A 22,887-nucleotide genomic window follows, 5' to 3' on the forward strand; every position below is an offset into this window, starting at 1 on the left:
TATATTAACACATATATATGGAATCCAGAAAAATAGTACTGATGAACCTATTTACAGGGGGAAAATAGAGATGCAGGTGTAGAGAATGGACTTGTGGACACAGCAGAGGAAGGGGAGGGTAGGACAAATTGAAAATGTATTATTGACATATATATACTATCATGTGCAATACATTAATTTAATAGCTATTTTTAATAAGTAGAATTAAGGCAGGTTTTTTTTCCTTCAACCACATAGATTTAGATACAGAGACCAAACTCTTGTCACTCTTCCATCCTTAGCTGGACTTACTAGTGGTAAATGACAAAACCTAGGTCTGAAGGACAGTGATTTTGAGGAATTTAACAGTCTGTAAGAAAGCAATTCTAAATTCATAGAGTACAAACAAAGAGATCAGCCAAAGGAACTCCTCTCTTTTGCTCAATACCCTCTTCTAATCAGCCACCAAGTTCTATACATTTACTATCTAATGGTACAAGCCTCTCCTCTCCCCTCTGCCCTTCTAATCGTATTGTCAAAACTCTGATCAGCTGTCTCCAGATTAGTTCTCTGCCTCCGTGTTGTGCTTTCTAAATTCATGCTTCTCAGCCTGGGGCCCACCATGGACTTGATGACAAAAATTTGGCCTCTGTGCACCAGTGACAGATTGAATTTCAGAGACAGAGTTTTGGATGAAGTAGAAAAGAATAGTTTTATTGCTTTGCCATGAAGAGCAGATCACAGTAGGCCCCTGCCCCTCAAAAACTGTGTATTCCAACCGAGGAGGATTTAGTGAGTAGTTTCAGAGTAATAGTTCAAGGGTGGGGCTGCTGTTAAGATTAGGGTATGCGCAGGTCTTGCACTCCTTTTATCTAGTATCAAGTAATCTCTTGATGAGCTTCTCTGGTTCCATTAATCTGCCCTCAGGTAGTCTTTTCTAAAATGAAGAATGCTGACATCTTCCATTTGTTGAGGGTTTTAATTCTGTAAAGAGCTCAGAGATCTTGTTATGAGTATCCCTTGAGGCAGAACCAGGACCATGCTCTAAGGCTGCACTATTGTTTCATTCAGCCATGCATGAAATTGTTTCATGTTGTTTCATGAAACATGAAACAAGAATTGTTTCATGGCTGCATGAAGGGAATCACCGACTCGATGGACATGAGTTTGAGTAAACTCCGGGAGTTGGTGATGGACAGGGAGGCCTGGCGTGCTGCTATTCATGGGGTCACAAAGAGTCGGACACAACTGAGTGGCTGAACTGAGCTGAACTGAACTGAAATAATAAGGCTTCCCTAGTGGCTCAGCTGGTAAAGAATCCACCTGCAGTGTGGGAGTCCTGGGTTCCATCCCTGGCTGCTCTGCTGAGCCTCATAGCCATCAAAAATTAATTAAAATATCCCAAACATGACATGAGCTGGACGAAGCTCAAGCTGGAATCAAGATTGCCACGAGAAATATCAATAACCTCAGATATGCAGGGACTTTCCTCGTGGCTCAGCTGGTAAAGAATCTGCCTGCAATGTGGGAGACCTGGGTTTGATCCCTGGGTTGAAAAGATCCTCTAGAGAAGGAAACGGCTACCCACTTCAGTATTCTGGTCTGGAGAATCCCACGAACTGTATGGTCCATGGGGTTGCTAAGAGTCGGACAGGACTGAGCGACTTTCACTTCACTTCCCGTCACTTTAGATATACAGATGACCACCCTTATGGCAGAAAGTGAAGAGGAACTAAAGAGCATTTTGATGAAGGTGAAAGAGGAGAATGAAAAGCTAACTTAAAACTCAACATTCAGAAAACTAAGATCATGGCATCCAGTCCCATTATTTCATGGCAAATAGACGGGGAAACAATGGAGATAGTGACAGACTTTATTTTCTTGGGCTTCAAAATCACTGCCAATGGTGACTGCAGCCATGAAATTAAAAGATGCTTGCTCCTTGGAAGGAGAGCTATGACAAACCTAGACAGCATATTAAAAAACAGAATCATTTTACCAACAAAGGCCTGTACAGTCAAAGCTATGATTTTTCCAGTGGTCATGTATGGATGTGAGAGTTGGACTATAAAGAAGGCTGAGCACTGAAGAACTGGTGCTTTCGAACTGTGGTGCTGAGAAGATTCTTGAGAGTCCCTTACAGCAAGGAGATCAAACAAGTCAATTATAAAGGAAATCAGTCCTGAATATTTATTCGAGGGACTGATGCTGAAGCTGAAGCCCCAGTACTTTGGCCACCTGATGAGAAGAACCGACTCATTGGAAAAAACCTGATGCTGGGAAAGATTGAGGGCAGGAGGAGAAAGGGGTGGCAGAGGATGAGATGGTTGGATGGATGGCATCACTGACTCAATGGACAAGAGTTTGAGCAAACTCTGGGAGATGGTGAAGGACAGGGAAGCCTGGAGTGTTGCAGTCCATGGGGTCGCAAAGAGTCAGACACAACTAAGTGACTGAACAACAAAGCATGACAAAACCAGCCCGCTTTTCTGTCTCCCGCAGAGCCTCATGGCCACCCCAAATTCTAGCTCAGGGATGTGGCAGGGCTTGTGGCTCCCCAAACATCAGGCTGGTGTGCTTCTCCTTGCCTTTCCTACTGCAGTTCCCTCTGCCTGTGGCATCCTTCCCCATCCTTCCCCATCCTCCCCATCCACCCTCTCCCTATCCTCCCCTGCTTCATTTCCTCCTATCCAGAGATATCCTGTTCAAAAGTCTTCAGCTTCCAGAGAAAGCCTTGGTCATGCCTCCAACTGTGAAGTATTGAATCAGTCAGTTGTCAAAGATTAATTTGTTGACGGAGGATGCCAAGTTCCCCCATGACTTTCCAAGGCCTCAGGAGTGATGATGGTGGGCAAACCTCTCCCTGTAACACTCACATCAGCTGCTGACACCCTCTCTAACTGCATTTCTCCCCTTGTGCACTTTTGCGGCACCCTGTCCAACTTCCGTGCCCCTGGCCTTTTTATTATACTCTGGAAAGATTTGACTTTAGTAAAAGTATGACCTGTAAGTGCGTCAGCACACAAAACAGTTGCAGTTACAGAAGGAACATAGGGTCGTAAAAGGAGACTAGGGAGATAAGTCTTATGCATATAATACAGAACATAAATTATTCTGTATGCTGTATTGTGAGGATTATACACACACACATATATACAAAAAGTTGGGAAATAGAGTAAACTCATCTTTAGACAGATTAGCTATTTGGAATTATATTTATTTCCAGTTAATATATTTTTCTTTACCTCCAAACACCTTTTTCACTGCACCCAAACCACCAATGTCAAAATAGCTAGGAACAAGGAAGAAAATTAGGATCTACCAATAGCTGCCATAAGGTGGGAGTGATTGTGGTTCACAATGACCAGCTATATAAGCAAACCCAGTAGCTTTTCCCAATGAAGAAGGAACCAATGACCAGCACAGCTGTGGTGGAATTCCTGCAGATTTTAGCAGCTTTTGCCCCACAGGTATTCTTGTTTGCTCATGCAAGCTTACCTAAGTCCCTCCCTGCCCCTGCCAGAGCCTGGAAACCACAACAGAGCTAGCCCAGGCCTCTGAGGATGCACAAGTGCGAGATGCCATCCTCCACACCCCATGGCTGACCATCACCATCACGCATACACTTGGGGCTAGCTCCTCCAGCTGTGCCCCTGCATGCTACCAGCCCAAACCTTGTCATCAGCCTGCGCTGTGTGCGCGCACTCAGGGGGAGACTGTGCAGCCACAGCACCGCACAGCTAACGGCCACAGCCTCCAGCACTGCAGCTGCTTATGGGCCCAAGTCAGGCTCTGTCTTCTGTTACTGGTGTGCGCCAACTCTCTCTGACGTAGGCCTGGAAGTCCTAGCCAGGCAGAAAGGAGAAATTAGAAGCATACAAACTGGAAAGAAGTAAAATCGTCTTGTTTGCAATGAATTGATCTTATAATGTATGGAAAACCTTAAAAACTACACCAAAAAACTGTTCAGACTAACCAATTAATGCAGTAAAGTTGCAGGCTTTTGGAGTAAAACTTACACTCTTAGCTCTCTTGGGTCTCCAGCTTGCTGACTGCAGATCTTGGGATGTGTCAGCCTCCCTAAATATGTGACCCAATTCCATGTATGTATATATGCATACATAAATACACATGCACATATTATACGAAGTGAAAGAGCCCATTCACAAAAGGCCATATAGGGTTTCATTTATATGAAATATCTGGACTATATAAATTCACAGAGACAGAAAGAAGATTAGAGATTTCCTGGGGCTATGGGGGGAGAGGAGAGTGGGGTTAAACTGCTTGATGTGTATAGGATATAGAGTCTTATTTTGAATTATTAAAATGTTTAGAAACTAGATAATGAATGTGCTAAATGCCACTGTATTGTTCATCAAATGATCAGTTTCATATGTGAATTTCATCTCATAAACTATTTTTAATAAAACAGAAAAAAGTAAAAATTATTACATACATACATACATGCCAGAGCAAAGATTGAAAATTCAAAAGCTTCCAGAGAGCCAGGTGAGGTCAGTATTACATTTCATGAAATCTAAGGTGATTTTAAGAATTTTAAGGCCAATCATTGATTTTAACACTGCCAGGCTAGAAAAAGCTTTCCAGTTACAAATAGGATGCTTTGGTGGATAGCCACAACCTGATTGCTGAGCCCTAAAATGGAAAGCACTAGTGTGTTAGGATTGATGCACGCAGTCCCAGAGAGGAGGGCCAGGAAGATGCTGTGTTTCTCAACAGGGTGCCAGTTTCTCAGCTTTAGTTGCTCCCTGCTGGATACTCTGATACCTTTAAAAATCTGAAACCCACATTTTGTGTAAACCTTCTGATTTTTAAAAATATGTTGAAAACTAATGTTTTGAAAACTCAAATATAGTATGAGCCAAAAAACTATGTCACTAGGCCATACAGGCTGCAGACTCACTGGTGCCCCAGCAGATGCCTTTTGTCAGATTTCCCACAGAGTAGAGTGAAGGGGCCTCGCAGATTGAGGGACCAGCTGATTAGATGACAGTCCTCTAGACAAGGAAGTAAGATCTGCAGAAAAGTGGATTGTTTGTCTTTAATAGAAGGTACAGCTTTGAATGCTGGAGGTGGGGCTCCAGGGGCTAAGGCATTACAGAACCCACTTCTAGGGCTTGGAACTGGAATCAAGCCAGTTTTTGAGATAAGAGTTAGACATCTTTCCTTTACCATTTGAAAGAGGAAGACCCTCGATACTGATATTGCTCCAGGTGTGGTCCCCCAGCAGCAAAAGCCTTACCTGGAACTTGAAGTGCAGGCTCTCAGGCCTTCCCTAGGCCTACAGAATTAGACCTTCCATGGTGGGGCCCAGCAGTCTGTCTTGTATCAAGCCATGTAGTGACTCTGAAGCAGCTCGTGGTAGCGAACTTCTGCCCTAGAGCAAACAGAATGACTCAGTCATTTTTGAGAATTTGATAGCACTTGTCATGTGCCCACTTTCAGAATAGTCTGTAGATGCAAGAAACTGTGTTCAAAAGAATAGCTAAAGAATCTAAAAGTCATCAGGTAAAATCTGGTATCTGATTACTCCTAGCTAGCATCCTCCTTCCCAATATTTCTTACCCTTTTTAGGAAGCCAAATGCCTTACCTCTCAAACATAGCAGTCCTTCGCCTCAATCAGATCTGCTCCTAGTGTTAGTATCTGTCCCCAAAAGTAGTCAGTATAAAGAAAATCATCTCTAATTAACACACTGTGTCCAATTCACACAATGAAAGCTAGAAGAAATGCCTAATTTTTCCAACCCCTCTCTTTTTCCCCATTGTGATTGACAGAAGAGCCCTGAAATTGGGAAGCCTGGATCTTGCCTTCAAGGCAATAAGGAAAGCATAAGGGGTGAGGACTCTGGAAGCTGACTTGGTGACTGCAGGATCAGAAGGCAGAGACGAGCAGTAAGAATATGAACCAAATGCGAACCGAATATGAGCAAAAGAGAGCCAGTAGCCAGGCTGGGTCTGAAAAAATGACCCCAAGATTCCTCCCACTTGAATTTTGGGAAGTCATTGATCTGAGCTCAGCTTTCAAGTTTGTTAACTGCAATGAGGATCATGAAGAATGTCTAATTTGCAATCTGTTAAGAGTGTGTCCACAAGAACTGGCTTTGTGCTTGGCACACCATCAGCTCTCATCCCTGTCACTTGTCTTCTTGCCCCTTGGAAGGGCCTTCTAAGTCTTTCAATCACAGGTGTCCTGTAGGGTGGGGAAATTGCCTGAGGGTGCAGTTGACTGTTGGAATTTTATGTTTCATTCTTTTAGCCCCTAAAGATGGCTTTTTCTTTGAGATTACAGGACTTTCTGTGGGAGGACTTCAGATGAACTAGGTCTAACCACCTAGTCATCATATTGTGAGGATTCCATGAGGGAGATGTTCTCCAAAGTGCTCTGTAAACATTTTGAGGTGTGTTTGCTTATTGGTTGCTCATTGGAACATTTCAGAGATTTGGTGGTAGAAATGGAACTTAGGCTTTTGATTGGAGTGATTTTTGTTTTGTAAGGTCGCTTGAAGGCATATCAGCTTATTTAATAGACTTTATCTTGGACGCAAAAGATATTGAACACAGGAACCACTGATTTTTTATCTAAGATGGAATAACTGATTCCATACTCTTGGTTACTGACATGCCATGACTTAAAGATTTTATTAATTATAATGTGATGCTATTTTGCACCTGATTTTTAGACTCACATTATCAACTATAGAGTCCTGCACTTTTTATTTATAGGAAAATTAAAGTTATCTTGGTCAGGTGAATATATAAAGGCTCAATGAAAGTCATGAATTTCATCCCCTGGTGTTACTGATGGGTTAATTGATCTGTAACTAAACACAAAGCTAATCAACAATTTGGGCTCAAAGAAGTCATTATATAATTACTTGGGAGTAATCGTGGCTATGTAAACAGAGTTAACATGTTAGAATCAAGCATAACATGTTCACACCCCTTTGGAAATGCCATGTGTGCTAATAGGGAGCTTCTCCCAATTTTACCAAAGGAAGTTAACCCAGATCTGGGGCACATGGAGAAACAACTCAGAGTGGTCTTTCACATGCAAGAGAGTTCTTTGAAAACTCCTGTTTACCTTCAAAATGCATCTATATTTTGTATTCAACTTTAACTTTCCTCATGTTTGCTTTTAAAATAGATTTACCCAAAATTCTGAGTAGAAGTGGTGCTCCAGGACAGGCACCCTTTGCCCCGGCACACTTATCTACCCCTGGGAATAAGATCACACCTGTGTGAGAAGCCTCTGTGTTCTTGGAGACTGGAAGATGAAGCATAAAGGTTAAAGAGCATAGATGACGGGGTAATTGAGACACATGTGTGTTTTTAGCAAACAGCCTCATCTTCATGCAGAGGTATTGTGAAAGGAAAGCTAGGATTTGAATGGTGTTGTAGGGATCTAGTGAGAAGCGAGGCTGGTCAACTGAACCATGTGTCTTCATGCTTCTGAAACAGAAGTTCCCCTGCAAAGGTATGAAGACTTGATCGTCACTCTGTTTTTTACTGAATTTCACTTTTGGGCTTTACAACAGTATGTGCGTTCATATTTATAACTTCAAAAAGCAGATGTAAAGAGGACATGAGAATGGGAGTAGGAGAGATACATGTGAATTAATCCCAAAGGTTTTAATTCAATTCCAGGAGCCTTCTTGATAACCCTATACAATCTTCTGCTGGCCACCAACAGATCTGGCTTTTTAAAAAATAAATTATATATATATATATATATATTTAATTGCAGCAAAGTGTTTCACTAATGAATACATTGTAATTTATTTAGCATTCCCTTATCCATTAACTTTTCATTTCCCCTCCAATCTTTTGCTCTATATAAACAAAGCCGCAATAAATTTCCTTTTATACACAGTATTTAACACACAACTGAGTAATTTTGTGATAAATTCCTAGACATGAAATTAATGGTCATTTACCAGCTCTCTTGGGGATATGTGTGTATCAATTAACACTCCTCTCAATAATGAGTGAGACTGCCTGTGTCTCCACACTTTTGGCCACTGTATCAGTTAAGAGCAAGTTGGATACCATACCAGTTACTTAGAGTTTCATATGAATAATTGTTAAAAAGATTTAAAAAATCTGTTAAGAGAATTAAAACAAGAACCCACTCCAGTATTTTTGCCTGGAGAACTCCATGAACAGTCCATGTGGTTGCAAAGAGTTAGACACGACTGAGTGACTAACACTTTCACTTTCAAGGTATCAGTAAGGTAGTAATTGCAAAAAGAAGCTGCCGCCTCTAAGGCTGGAGGAGTAAGTGAAGAGATTGAAATAAAATTTAGAAGCTTAAAGAAAGGACCTTACAGTACTGAAATGCAGACCTCTTTGGGGGAGGATTTTATTCAACAGTGCTGCAAGCTTAGAGGAGGGACCCCGGGGACCCAGACCGGACTTCTGAGGTTATTGATGCTGCTTCACTGAGAGGGGAAAGATCAGACTGACTTTTCAGTGTTGGAAGAGTATTGGGAAAACCCCACCAACTGGATTTAGCTGCTGCAGTGGTGAAGCACGGAATCCCCAGGTGAAAACAGTTGCTGGGGTAATGTGGACCGGAACAGGAAGCAGAGAGGGCAGAGCTAGTCTCTTTTCCTTCTTTCCGTCTTCCTCTTCCCCTCTGGTACCTCCTGTTGGCAGAGCCTGTGCAGGCACCAGGTGGCAAAGCAGAGATGCTGTGAGCATTCTCCACTCCAGCATCACAGGGCTTAGAAGGGTGGGAACTGAGTCAAAAGACAGCTCAAAACCGAGCAGATCACCCCTGTGAGTTCTCAAGCTTTTTGCTTATTACCAGTGTGACAGGTGAAAACTCAGCATTGATTAGCATTTTTTCTTATTGTAGTCAAGGTCAAATAGTTCTTAATTTTTAGAGTTGATTCTCCTTTCTATTAATATAAACTGTCTTTTGATATGCTTTGTTCATACTTGTTTTCTTTTGGTTGTTTATGTTTCTTAGACAAGAAAGAAATTAGACTTTTGAATATGTGAGTTGAAAATACTTATCCAGGTTTGTCATTTATCTTTTGATATATGGTGGCTTTTCCAAGTATGTGTTTTTATTTTTACAGAGTTGAGCTTATCAGTGTTTTCTTTTGTGACTTCAGGGTTTTTCTTCACTGGCAGGAAAAACTCTTCAGGTTTGAGATCATAAAAATATTCTTCCATCTTTCCCCCCAATGCTTTTAGGATTTTGATTTTAACATTTAAATATTTGATCAATTTGGAATTTTTTTCTCTTATATAATATGAGGCATTACTCCAAATGCATCTCCATCTTCCAGACTTACTATCCCGATGTCCCATTTTCTCCACTGATTTGAAAATTCACCTTTAATATATTTCCTACTTTTTTGGGTCTATTTCTGTAACTTCTATTTTGTTGCTATGACTATTCATGTACCAGCATCATACTGTTTTAATTACACTAGCTTCATAATATGGTTAAGTATCTTTCACAGCATTTCTTCCTCATTATTTTCCCTTTTCATTATAGAATCTTGTTTGTTCTTGGTTTTTCTTTCTCACATAGGAGAATTTGAGTTACCTTGCCAATTTTAAATGCTATTGGTAGTTTCACTGCGATCACATAATGATATAGATTAACTAAGGACATACTGAAATTGTTACCATTTTCGAGTTTTTCTATTTAAGAATATGGTATACCTTTCGGTTTGTTTTCCTTCTTTTGCATATTTCTTCAATATATTCCAAGGTGCTTACGCTGCCTTTTTTCTCATTTGCAGTCACATGCATCTTGACTTGATGTCTTCCCATACCCCAGTTTTACCTCCAGTGCATATAGTAGCCATACTTCATATATTGTGTTCAGAGTTATCAATATCTTGTGGTTTTATTAAGGATGGAGTTTGCCTTTTCTTTTTCTTCTTGTTGCTTTTGTGTGATTGGTTCATGAGAGAATAGCAGGAACAGCTTTTTCCTCTTATTTAAAACTCAGATGCTATTTCATTTACATGTTCATGCACTCTGGGATTCTATCATGTTGACTGCAAGAAATCCAGCTTTTATCACTAAATATTTCTAGGAGTCTTTGGAATGCTAAATAGTTCACAGATATACTCTGAATATCATTGCCACCTCATCTAGGCATGTCTCTCAAGTACTTCTCAACCACCTGCAGTTAGCATTGCTCTATCTCAAGTCAGGTATCACCCTTTCATCTATCTCAACTGCTTGCAACAGGGGGTAAATATTTCCCTGGGGGTACATGATAATATTCCCAGGGGTAACAAGAACAATTATTTCAGGTTCTTGGTTTCCATGCTTACTTTCCTGAAATTGATCTGCCTGAGAATTGCCAGTGGTCTGTAGGTTCTTTCTTCCAATTTCTCCTTCCACCCTTCCTCTTTCGTATGTCGTTAAGAAAAGGCATGTGTCTTGTCTCATCTGTTCTAGATCATACTATGTATATTGGCTAGAGGATGGAAAAGCATCTAGGGAGCAACCAAGTGGGCACTTCAGAAGACTACAGCAGTGCTCGTGTTGAGAAAGTGAATGGCTGCAGTGATAGGTCACAAAGGCTTTTGCAACTTAGTAGTTCCAGTTCTTCAGAGCAGGCAATGGCAGCCCACTCCAGTGTTCTTGCCTGGAGAATCCCAGGGACGGCGGAGCCTGGTGGGCTGCCGTCTGTGGGGTCGCACAGAGTCGGACACGACTGAAGCGACTTAGCAGCAGCCGCAGCAGCAGCAGTTCCAATTCTTGGCTTTCATTAACGCTAAAAGAAGATTTAAAGAAGTTGTGCATGGAGAGGCAATTTTAATTAATTTGTATTGATTGATTACTATGTTTTTGTCTTATATGTAGCTTGTAAAGGATTAAAGTAAATAAAAGATGTTACTACTTTTGCACCTACTGTATAAACACTTCTCTCAAACACTTATGTAACAAGGAAAAAAAAATGGATAAATTATCTCACTCTAGTAATGAACAATGTTCATCTATGTAGATATAAACTAATTTCTTTTATTGAAGTATATTTAATTTACAATATTATGTAAGTTTCAGGTATACAACAAAGTGACTCAGTTATTTTTTCAGATTATTTTCCATTGTAGGTTATTATAAGATATTGAATGTAGTTCTCTGACCTAAATAATAAATCCTTGTTGCTTATGTATTTTACGTATAATAATTTCTATCTGTTAATCTTTACTCCTAATTCATTCCTTTCCTCCCTCTCTTTATCCTTTTTTAACCATAAATTTTCTGTGTCTGTGAGTCTGTTTCTGTTTTGAATATATATAACTTTGTGTTTTTTATTTTTCACATATAAATGATATCATATAATATTTGTCATTCTCTGCCTGACTTACTTCACTAAGTATGATATTCTTTGTTTTTCTTCTTGGTGTCCTTAGACTCCTCTCTTCATATTTAACTTTTGTCTTTTTAATTATGATATGACTTTGTGTGGGTTTTTTAGGTTCCTGTACCTGGGTATCTGTTTCCTTCTTTAGGTTTGGGAAGTTTTCAGCCATAATTTCCTCAAATACATTTTCTATTCCCTTCTCTCTTTCTTCTCCTTCTGGAAGCCCTATTATGTGTAGGTTGGCACACTTCATATTATCCCATAGATCTTGCTTGTCGCTTTTGTTTTTTGGTGTGTCTTTCTGTCTGCTCTTCTGATTGGGTGATGTCCATTATTCTGTCTTCCTGTTCATTATTCTGCATTATTTAGCAAACTACTCATTGCTTTTAGATCAGTTTTTACCTTGGCAGTTGAGTTATCTAATGTTGGTTGTTTCCTCTTTACGGTTTCTGTTTCATGGTTACAGTGATCTGCCGGTAATAATGTTTATTAATTCCTTCAGCACTTTAGGGGCTTCCCTGGTGGCTCAGATGGTAAAAGCATCTGTCTGCAATGCAGGAGACCCAGGTTCTATCCCTGGGCCGGGAAGATCCCCTGGAGAAGGAAATGGCACCCCACTCCAGTACTCTTGCCTGGAAAATCCCATGGATGGAGGAGCCTACTAGGCTGCAGTCCATGGGGTCGCAAAGAGTCGGACACGACTGAGCGACTTCACTTTCTTTCACTTTCAGCATTTTTATTACTTCCTTTTTGAACTTGGGGTCTGGTAGCCTGAAGAGGTATTTCATTTTTTTGTTCTTTCAGGGGATTTTTCTTATTCTTTTAATTGGGAGTTTTAAAATTTCTCTGTCTCTGTGAATTTAGGAGAAAGTTATCTATTATGGTCTTGAAGGGCTCTTTTTATGTGGGAGCATCCTTATGTAGATTGTGCGAGTCCAGTATTTTTGGTGCAAAGGCTATCTTCTCAGTTTGCTGGCCGTTGTAGTAGGTATGGCTGGTCTGGTGTCCAGAGCCTGCACTGGATGTTGGGCAGGGCCTCCTCTTTGCTCCATGGCTGTCACAGCCTTGTCAGGGGGCAAGGGCCTCTCCCCAGCTGTTGGAGTGGAAGCCCTATGGGTTGGGTTTCATAAGGTTCCATTTCTTTTGTGTCCTCATTCCCCAAGGGGCTGAACACTGAACCCACACGGCTCTGTGGTCACAGTGAACCTATGCACTGGCTGTGCAGGCGTCCACAGTTTTGCCCATAAGTAACCCAGGGCCATATACCTTTTTCTGTTGTGTTCATCACAGACCCTAGTGCTAGGCTGGTGGTGGAGGCCAGAGCACTGTGACTGCAGGAATCAAGGTGGTTCCGCTGCTTCCTGGGACCTCCTCTGCCTCTTTGGTAGGGCTCTCCCCAGCCTTGTTCACTCCAGATGTGGCTCCAAGCTGCCACGTGAGGAGTGTTGTCAGGAAAGGAACTGCATACTCCTCCCCAGGGGCAGCCCACCAGGAACACTGAGTCTATCATCAGTCCTCCCGTAAAGCTGGATTCACAGTTTGCTGTGACACAAGGTGACAGTGAGTCTTAATCTGATGACTTGGGCCCCACCTGGCCCCACCCGGCACCATGCTGAAAACACTGGACTCCCATCATGTATCAAGCGAACTCTATCATGTATCTAGTGTGGCATCCTGGACCACGCTCCACGCTGTCTCTGTGCCCCTAGACTGAGTCCTTTCCAGGGTCCCTCCTCCCAAGTCTCAGTGCCTGGCCACTGTGTGTGCTAGCAGCCCTGCTGAGCGTGCATTTTCTGCTGGGAGGTACAGAGATAATTTCTGTACAAAATAAACCCTGATACCGTGCACTGTGTCTGAGAGGCAGCATCACAACCATGTGCCTGGTGGGTGGAATAACAGATGGGGATCAGACAGACTGAAAAGCCAAGGGTATGTGTAGACCAGACAAGAAAAGCAATTCCCTGATGTTCTCCCTCTGTCTCAGGTTGTTGTAGGGTGAGACTGTTTTGGCTGGGTTTCCATACCATTTTCATAGTCAGTAAATGGTAGAGTGTCTCTTTGTGAGTACAATAGATTTCTTAACTTCAGACAAGCCTCTGGAGCTCATCTTGAACAAAAAGTTGGAACGTACAACTTTCCCAAACACCGTTTATCCTGGGAAATGTTTATCACATCTACTACTGCCTCTCTCTTGTATCATCAGTCTGGCACTGAGATGACTTGATAAATAATGTTAGCAAAAAGCCAAGAGTTAGGGAGAATTTTGTGGAATTTAAACTGTGTATCTCCCTCCTGAGCTCGGTAGCTTCTGAAAAATATACATTATCTTTTTATCTGCATACCTGTTTCAATGCAATATACATGAAGAACCTTTTCATAAATACCCTGAATACCCAACAGAAAAATCTTTAAATATGAGGATCAAAATATGTATGCTGTAAGTAAGAAATAATGAATACTATTCTTTGTTATCATTGCATGTTTAAGCTCATTTAGCCTAGGAAGACATGTGCAGCTTAATCCTACATCTTGTAAATAATATAAATTGGAATGCATACACTCTAGACTTGTATCTACAAGGCTCTATTAAAAGTAGAGTTTCTGTTGTGCTCTCAAGGAATTTATATTCTGAGATGAAACAAGTTAGATGTTGACATCTTTAAACTAGAATTAGGAGCAGTCAGTTGTAATTGTCCCACCTAGACAAGTACAGCACCAGAGGGAGGTGTGGCCAGCCTGCCCACTTCACCCATGGCCCTTGCCACGTAGGTTTGAAAATGAAGAAAAGTCTTCAACGTGAAGAAATTTTGAATCCTGATTAAACCCATTCATACCGGCTACTTTGAGAGCTAGAAGAGTGGTCCAGCCTGAGGTTGCAATCTGCTGTGTTTGCTGACCTCTGAGGCTCTGGGTCAGCCAGGTGAAGAGAAAGACGTTCAGTGTGAAGAGGGCTGATACCTCAGACCAAGCAGTATCCCAACTCACCCCATTCCGTACATCACCCGCATTGGTTCCATCTGCTGGGCAGCCCAGCATCCCTGAGATGCATCTTGTACATGGACCTAACAGCAGACATACTGAGAAGATTGGCACATGAGCTGCAGCCCATCATAGAAGTCCGCCAGGGGCACCTGCCTAACAAAGAAGTGTTCTAATAATCATTTTGGACTCTCCTTGGGCCGAAATTATGAGCCTTGGTGATGCCCAGTCATTACTCTTAGTCTCAAATAAAGCAAATTGATGGTCACATCCAATCACAGCTCTTTCAGCGCCAAGAATACTGACAGGCAGAGAGAGATTAAGCCCACACAACCTAGAAACAAAGAGACTTTGAGTGAGAGGTCACTGAGTTTTCTGTTTTTCCCTTCTTTGGTGTAGCTTATCTTCTAAAAAGTGGACCTGGTAGAGATTTGCTTTATATTCAGATTTTTTTTGTATTATTTTCTCCAAATATGTAACATATGCAAAGGTAACTCTGCCTTTGAATATATACTCAGAATCATTTCAGGGTAAAACTTGCCTAGAAGAGAATGGAAACAAGAACTCTAGCTGCTTTGATTAATCCATTAACAGATCAATGTTGAGCAATGATGGAAAATAAAACATTTTAGCAACCTGATTTGCAAATATCTACTTGATGAAGATGGGCTTCTCTTGTGGCTCAGCTGGTAAAGAATCTGCCTGCAATGTGGGAGACCTGGGTTCGATCCCTGGGTTGGGAAGATCCCCTGGAGAAGGGAAAGGCTACCCACTCCGATATTCTGGCCTGGAGAATTCCATGGACTGTATAGTCCATGGGGTCGCAAAGAGTCGGACACAACTGAGTGACTTTGACTCTCACTAGGTGAAGATATACCCATGTAACAGCTGTGTTCTGAAACTTCCCAGGAAGGCAGTCAAATAAAGAGACCTCAGAGTAGCTTCTTAATGTCATGCTCATGCTCCTCCCAAATAAAATTTCCTGGGAATCTCTAGATAGTAGTACAGATCAGAAGAAATGGAGATAGGGCAGTTTTAACTATACTTTGCTAATATAAACACTTTGTAATTACAACAGTAAACATCTATTGACCTCTCAATTTTACTGCCTTAGGATCTGCTTTAATAAATACCTTTTTGCAAATTTGAATATGAAAAGGCATTGTTTACATAGGTAGTTATAAAGGACCTCTGATATTACACTAATTCTGTTTGCTGATTTCCGTTTCTTTGAGAAGTATCCCTTCATCCTCACTAGCATTTCCCATTCTATTACTGGAAAAGACATTAGGTTGCTAAAAGCTTATGCTAATCGATAGTAGCCTAATGAAATCATTGTACTTCTGTGTTTGTATTCTGTAGTTACAGAAATGACTGATTAAGCATGCTTGTATTGGAGTGTATCTATTTCAATGCTTCTTTTGCTTGTCTCCCATTTTCCTTCTTACAGATTTTTAAAAGCATTGGTTCTGATGAGACCGTGCAAGGGCAAGGAAGTCGGAGGCTGATCAGCTTTTCTCTCTCAGGTATGTTGTGCTCATCCGAAGGCCTTTGCAGAGAAAATAAGAATGTCAGTCAGCAATCAGGAGACGTCTTCAGTTTGACTCTTACCTACAAGTTACTCACCCTCTTGCCTCAATTTCTCCATCTGTAAAACAAAATTTTAAAATATATTTTAAAATTCTCCTTGACCTCATAAGTATTCTGGAGAGTTCAGTAAGGATTAGGTGCGTTCCTTAGATGAGATGAAGTGATGAAAAGCTACTGTTGTAATTGTCCTCCATTGCTAAATAGCAGTAACTGAGAACTTAGAAGGTGGAGGTAGGGAAAATCTGGAACAAGAAGCAGCTAGCAGACCTTTATCTAAATAAAATCTCACATGAAATCCAGTTGGCAAAACAGATAGAAACTGAACTGCTCAAAACAATGCATCTGTGGAAAGAGCAGAGAAATCCAAATAAAGTCTGTAATTTTGTTAAATCATATCTAGTTAAGAGTCATTTAATTTTTTTTAGTTTTCATCATGTACCATAGTTCTGGAACATATTAGTAGGGAAATTGGCTAAATCTTCTTTAAATCTAAAGTAATTTCAAAATTAAAAATATAAAGAAAAACTGAGTTGCTCTAGCAAAAATGATATAGAAAGTTCAGAGCCCTGTTCCCTCACAGTGGTCTTTGCAAAGACACAAAGGCATGAAGCTTTAGAACTCTATCAAGCCTAGTTTGAAAACAGTTGCTTTAGCTCATTGTCAAACCAACAAATGGTTTGTAGGCCATTAATGTCAGAGATCTGAGATCAAAGAAATGAATGAGTGTTCATGAGTGTCCTTGGAAGATGAACAGTCAACTAGGGCTTTTCATGTCTAAGTGAGCCCCCAGTAAAACAAACATGTGTCTAAAGATCCACTGATAAGTGATAATAACAAGGTTAACGTACAAAAAGTCAGTCACTTTCCTATCTACCACAATGAAGAAATGGAATTTAAATTAAAAGCACAAATCTATTTATATTTAGCACCTCCCCAAATGAAGTACTTAGGTATAAATCTAACAAAATATGTACAAGCTATGTATAAGGAAAACTGCAAAACTCTAATGAATTAAATCAAAGAGCTAAACAAATGGAGATATATTCCATGTTCATGGATAGGAATACTTAATAGTAAGGATGTCAGTTCTTCCCAAACTGATCTGTAGAATCAGTGCAGTCCCAACCAAAACTCCATCAAGTCATTTTGTGAAAACTGACAACTTGATTTCTAAAATTTATAAGGAAAGGCAAAAGACCCAGAACAGCCAACACAATATCGAAGGGGAATATCAAAATTGGAGGATCAATGCTTCCCAACTTCAAGACTAACAATAAAAGTGCAGTAATCAAGACAGTGTGGTACTTATGGAAAAAAAAAACAACAGAAAAATAGATAAGTGGAATAGACTAGAGTACCCAGAAATAGTCCCCCATGTAGTCAGCTGGTATTTAAAAGATGAGCAAAGGCAATACAGTTGAGCAAAATTGTCCCTTCCACAAGTGGTACTGGAACAGCTGGACATCCACATGCAAAAAAAAAAAAAGAATCTAGACACAGACCTTTATGCGCTTTAAAAAATTAACTGAAAATGGATCACAGACCTAAGTGTAAACCACAAAACTATTAAACTCCTAGAAGATAACATAGGAGAAAGCCTAAATTACCTTCGGTAGGGTAGTGCTTTTTTAGATACAACACCAAAGGCATAATGCATGAAAGAAAAAATCGTAAGATGGACTTCATTAAAGTTAAAAAACTTCTCTGCACAAGACAATGTCAAGGAAATGAGAAGACAAGCCACAGACTCAGAGAAAATACTTGAAAGACACATCTGATAAAATACAGTTAATTCAAAATATACAAAGAACTCTTAAAACTCAACAATATGAAAACAACCCAATTGAAAAATGGGCCAGAGATCTTCTGATCTTATCAGATATCTCACCAAAGAAGCTATACTGATGGCAAATATTCATATGAAAAGGTGCTCCACATCATATGTTACTCAGTTCAGTTCAGTCACTCAGTCGTGTCCAACTCTTTGTGAGTCCATGAGCTGCAGCCCACAAGGCCTCCCTGTCCATCACCAACTCCCAGAGTCCACCCAATCCCATGTCCATTGAGTCGGTGATGCCATCCAACCATCTCATCCTCTGTCGTCCCCTTCTCCTGCCTCAATCTTTCCCAGCATCAGGGTCTTTTCCAATGAGTCAGCTCTTTGCATCAGGTGGCCAAAGTATTGGAGTTTCAGCTTCAGCATCAGTCCTTCCAATGAACACCCAGGACTGATCTCCTTTAGGATGGACTGGTTGGATCTCCTTGCTGTCCAAGTGACTCTCAAGAGTCTTCTCCAACACCACAGTTCAAAAGCATCAATTCTTTGGCACTCAGCTTTCTTCACAGTCCAACTCTCACATCCATACATGACCACTGGCAAAACCGTAGCCTTGACTAGACAGACCTTTGTTGACAATGTAATGTCTCTGCTTTTTAATATGCTACCTAGGGTGGTCATAACTTTCCTTCCAAGGAGTAAGCATTTTTAATTTCATGGCTGCAGTCAACCATCTGCAGTGATTTTGGAGCCCCAAAAAATAAAGTCAGCCACTGTTTCCACTGTTTCCCCATCTATTTGCCATGAAGTGATGGGACCGGATGCCATGATCTTAGTTTTCTGAATGTTGAGCTTTAAGCCAACTTTCTCACTCTCCTCCTTCACTTTCATCAAGAGGTTCTTTAGTTCTTCTTCACTTTCTGCCATAAGGGTGGTGTCATCTGCATATCTGAGGTTATTGGTATTTCTCCCAGCAATCCTGATTGCAGCTTGTGCTTCCTCCAGCCCAGCGTTTCTCATGATGTACTCTGCATATAAGTTAAATAAGCAGGGTGACAATATACAGCCTTGACATCCTCCTTTTCCTATTTGGAACCAGTCTGTTGTTCCATGTCCAATTCTAACTGTTGTTTCCTGACCTGCATACAGATTTCTCAAGAGGCAGGTCAGATAGTCTGGTATTCCCATCTCTTTCAGAATTTTCCATAGTTTATTGTGATCTACACAGTCAAAGGCTTTGGTATAGTAAATAAAGCAGAAATAGATGTTTTTCTGAACTCTCTTGCTTTTTCAATGATCCAGCAGATGTCATTAGGGAAATGCAAATTAAAATGAGATACTACTATGTACCTATTGGAATGACCAAAATCCAGAACACTGAAAACACTAAATACTGGCAAAGATGTGGAGCAAAAGGAACTCACATTTATTGCTGGTAGGAATGTAAATGGTACAGACACTCTTAAACGCATTTTGGTAGTTTCTTTCAAAACTAAACATACTCTTACTACATGATCCCATGATCACATTGCTTGGCAATTGCCCAAATGGAATAAGTTCCATTCAAAAACCTAACACAAATGTCTATGGCAGCTTTATTTATGATTGCCAAAACTTGGAAGCAATCAAGAGGTCTTTCAGTAGATGAATGGATAAATAAACTGTAGTACGTTCAGATAATGGAATATTATTCAGTGCTAAAAAGAAATGAGCTATCAAGCCATGAAAAAAGACATGAGGAATCTTGAATGCGTATTACTCATTGAAAAAAGCCAATCTGGAAAGTCTTCATACTATGTAAATCCAACTATGTCACATTCTGGAAAAGGTAAAACTATGAAGATGATAGAAACATCAGTGATTCTAGGAGATGAGGGGAGGAGAGATGAACAGGTAGGGCACAGGACTTTTAGAGCAGTGAAAATACTCTGAGAGAGTAATGATGGATACATGTGATAATGCCTTTGTCAATGCCCATTGAATGTATACTGCCAAGAGTGAATCCTAATGTAAATTATGGATTTGGGGAAGAAAGGTAAAGTGTCTCTCAACTGTGATGATGGTGTGTCAATCTAGGTTCATCAGTTGTAACCAATGCACCGCTCTAGTAGGAGATGTTGTGAATGGGGGTCGGGGGCTATGCATGTATGGAGCAGGCAATATATGGGGAAATCTATGTATTTCCTTTTGATTTTGCTATTAATCCACAACTACTCTAAAAGAAAGTAAGTCTTAAAAAAGCCCACTGTCATCAACAGAATGTGTCTGTCAGTTTTTTTTTTTTTTTTAAAAAACTCAATAATTTGTATTACTAAGACAGAAAACTAACAACTCCTGATTTGTTATTCTTATGTCCCCATTGAAATGCTTGATAACTAGCAATTATTTATGTAAGCCTTCAGAAACAGTAGAAACCAGGAAAACTACTGTCTGTGAGAAATAAAGAATTTTCACTAGCCAGAGCTTCCTAAAATCCTAAAGTCTATAAGGGATGCCATTCAGGATAGACAGCATGGGACTGTGGAAAGAGACAAAATCTCCATTCATTGGTTCCCATTTTGGCTCTGCCATGCAGACCTGGACTCATAGACTGACCAGAGGAAATGAAACCACTCCACTACCATCACCAGTTTGATTCAAAAAGCTACTTTCTAAGGATCAGGATTGGTTCATTTCCTATGGTCCCCAATATATCATTTTTCTTACAGTTATCTCAAGGCAAAAATTGCCAGCAATGAAATGTGACTGGACGTGTAAAATGAGCAACTAAAGAAGCAAGCCTGGAATGGTAGTGGAGATATAATACTTTGTAATTGAATATGTATGTGTTTAACTCACTGTCAAGGAAAAGTAAATACTGCTATCATGATAAATTCCATGCCTCAAAGAAAGCTAAAAAGGTCATCAAATCTATTAACTAAGCAAAACCTACAAATTATCAAAGAAGTTAACTAGATGCTAGTCATCTCCAGGTATAAAAGTAGGGATGAGGATTCTAATAGCAGCCCATTGTACAACCAAACTAACTAAAGATGGACAATACCAGGGCTACACACAACTTACTCATGGACTTAAAAAATGTGTGGATAATGGATTCTACCTTAAAAAGAAAAAGTTGAAGGATATAACACTCAAGAGGATAAAGGAAGTATTTTGTCACAAGTATCTACTGAGGAGAAGTAAAGGATATATCACTTGTCTGCTTGTACACTCTATAAAACACAGGAAAGTGCAGAATCTATCAAGTAAAAAGTCTAGGATGAAGAAAAATGATAAGGGAGGTCTCTGAGGTTCTTTGAAGCTAAAAGAAAGTCAAGTGTAATTTGTTTCCTATTGCTGCTGTAACAAACTACCATAAAGTTAGTGGCTTGAAACAACACACACGTATTCATACAGTTTTGGAGATCAGAAATCCAAAATGAATCTTAAGGGATGAAAATCAAGGTGTCAACAGGCAGGGCTGGTTCCCTTCTGGGATCTCCTAGGAAGAATATGCTCATCTCTTTCAGATTCTAAAGTCTGTTATGCATGTTTTGGCTCACAGCTGTATCTCTCCAGTCTCTGGTTCTGCTGTCACATCACTTTCTCCTCATTTTACTCCTCCTCCTTCCACTTTATAAGGACCCTTATAATTACACTGGATCTCTCCATCTCAATAAAGATCCTTCAGCATGTCTGCAAAGTCCCTTCTACTGTGTAAGGTGACATATTCACAGGTTCCAGGGATTAGGTCATGGTCATCTGTGTGAGACCATTTTTCTGTCTGTTATAGTCAAGGAGAGATTTAAAATAAATTCTGAAAGGTACAGTCATAGAATTCAAAGTGAGCTTTGAGAGATTTTATAAAGCAGTGAAGAACATACTCACCACTACATTATTAGAATCAATGATATGGTAGACCAACTTGAGATTCTCTCATCAGAAACAGAAGGGCCAGACTTTAAAAAGATAAGGAAGTAAAAAGATGGATGACAAATACAGAGCTATACATAGATAATGGATGTTTCTGATGAAGAGATCTGAACAAATAATAATAGCAGAAAGATTTCTTGAGCTGGATATAATTTTGCATCTTTAAATTTGATTATCATGTACTAAAAAAAAAGTATGTGCAGAGAGCAACGTCTAGACAAATGCTTTTTTTTTTTTTTAACGAAATTTTCAAATGCAAACAGAGCAGCCATCTGAGTGGAAAAAAGCATGATACAAAAGAATAAACCTCATGTTAATTTCAGACTTGTCTTGTAATACAGAACTCTAAAATCATGAAGCAAAGGCTCCAGAGCTTTAAGGGTAGCATGCTTTAGCTGAAGATTGCTGTGCCTACCAGATTGTCATTTATGTGAGAAGGCAAGAGAAACACATGCTCAGGTTTGCAAGGGCTCAAAGAACTGCACCCTTGCATCTTATGGGAGAGTAATATGTGAATATCCACTCCAGTATACAGAGAGATAAAAAACAAAATCAAGAACTGGAGATACTGCATATAATTGAACTGCTTTTCTTTTTAGGATATAAAATGAGAAATAAGCAGAAACATAGATCATGGAAAATTTCAAGAATACAGTAGACATGGCAAAGCAAGATTGTTGATGCAAATGTTTTACTTTTCAAATCTGTTTATACATTCAGTTTTTACCACTTCTTGGTGGTAATAAATTTCCTATGTAACTATTATCCCTTTAATTTTCAAAGAATTAACCCTGCAACCTCAACAAATTACAAATGCAAATGAAGGGTGTTTTCCCCACAAGTATTAGAGACAATTTAAACATTCAAAATTACTACAGAGTCAAATAATAAAATACCATATACTCTTAAGAATTATGTATACAAAATGTTCTAAAAGACATGGGACTAGACATTTTATTATATAATCCAGGCAAAAGAAAAAATTTAGGACAAATGTTTGTATATACAGTATGGTCTCAACTATGCAAATTAGTGAAAGACAATAAAGAAAAAAATCTAGCAATGGCTGCCACTAGGCAGTACAATTTGAAATAATTTTTAAGTTGTTTATTTTCCTTCTGTATTTAAAAATGTTATAAGTGTGTATCATGTTTATCATCAGAACAAAAAACTAATACAGGAAAAATGGAGGAAAATTAAATATTCTCCCATTAATGTACCATTTACTTTTGGAAAATCATAAAACACATCCATGCCAAAAATCTCAGAGTTGAAGAAATTGAG

The 22,887-nt window shown here is 39.8% G+C and overlaps 1 protein-coding gene across 1 annotated transcript in view; it reads left to right on the forward strand.

The window, feature by feature from the left end:
- Window positions 1-22,887, forward strand: part of HECW1 (HECT, C2 and WW domain containing E3 ubiquitin protein ligase 1) — a 447,195-nt gene that overhangs the window by 262,599 nt on the left and 161,709 nt on the right. Inside the window, 1 exon segment of the mRNA XM_070466974.1 lies at window positions 15,775-15,850. Coding sequence (XP_070323075.1) covers window positions 15,775-15,850 — 76 coding nt within the window.

This window comes from Odocoileus virginianus, chromosome 1 (assembly GCF_023699985.2).
Source record: "Odocoileus virginianus isolate 20LAN1187 ecotype Illinois chromosome 1, Ovbor_1.2, whole genome shotgun sequence".
Lineage (NCBI taxonomy): Eukaryota > Metazoa > Chordata > Mammalia > Artiodactyla > Cervidae > Odocoileus > Odocoileus virginianus.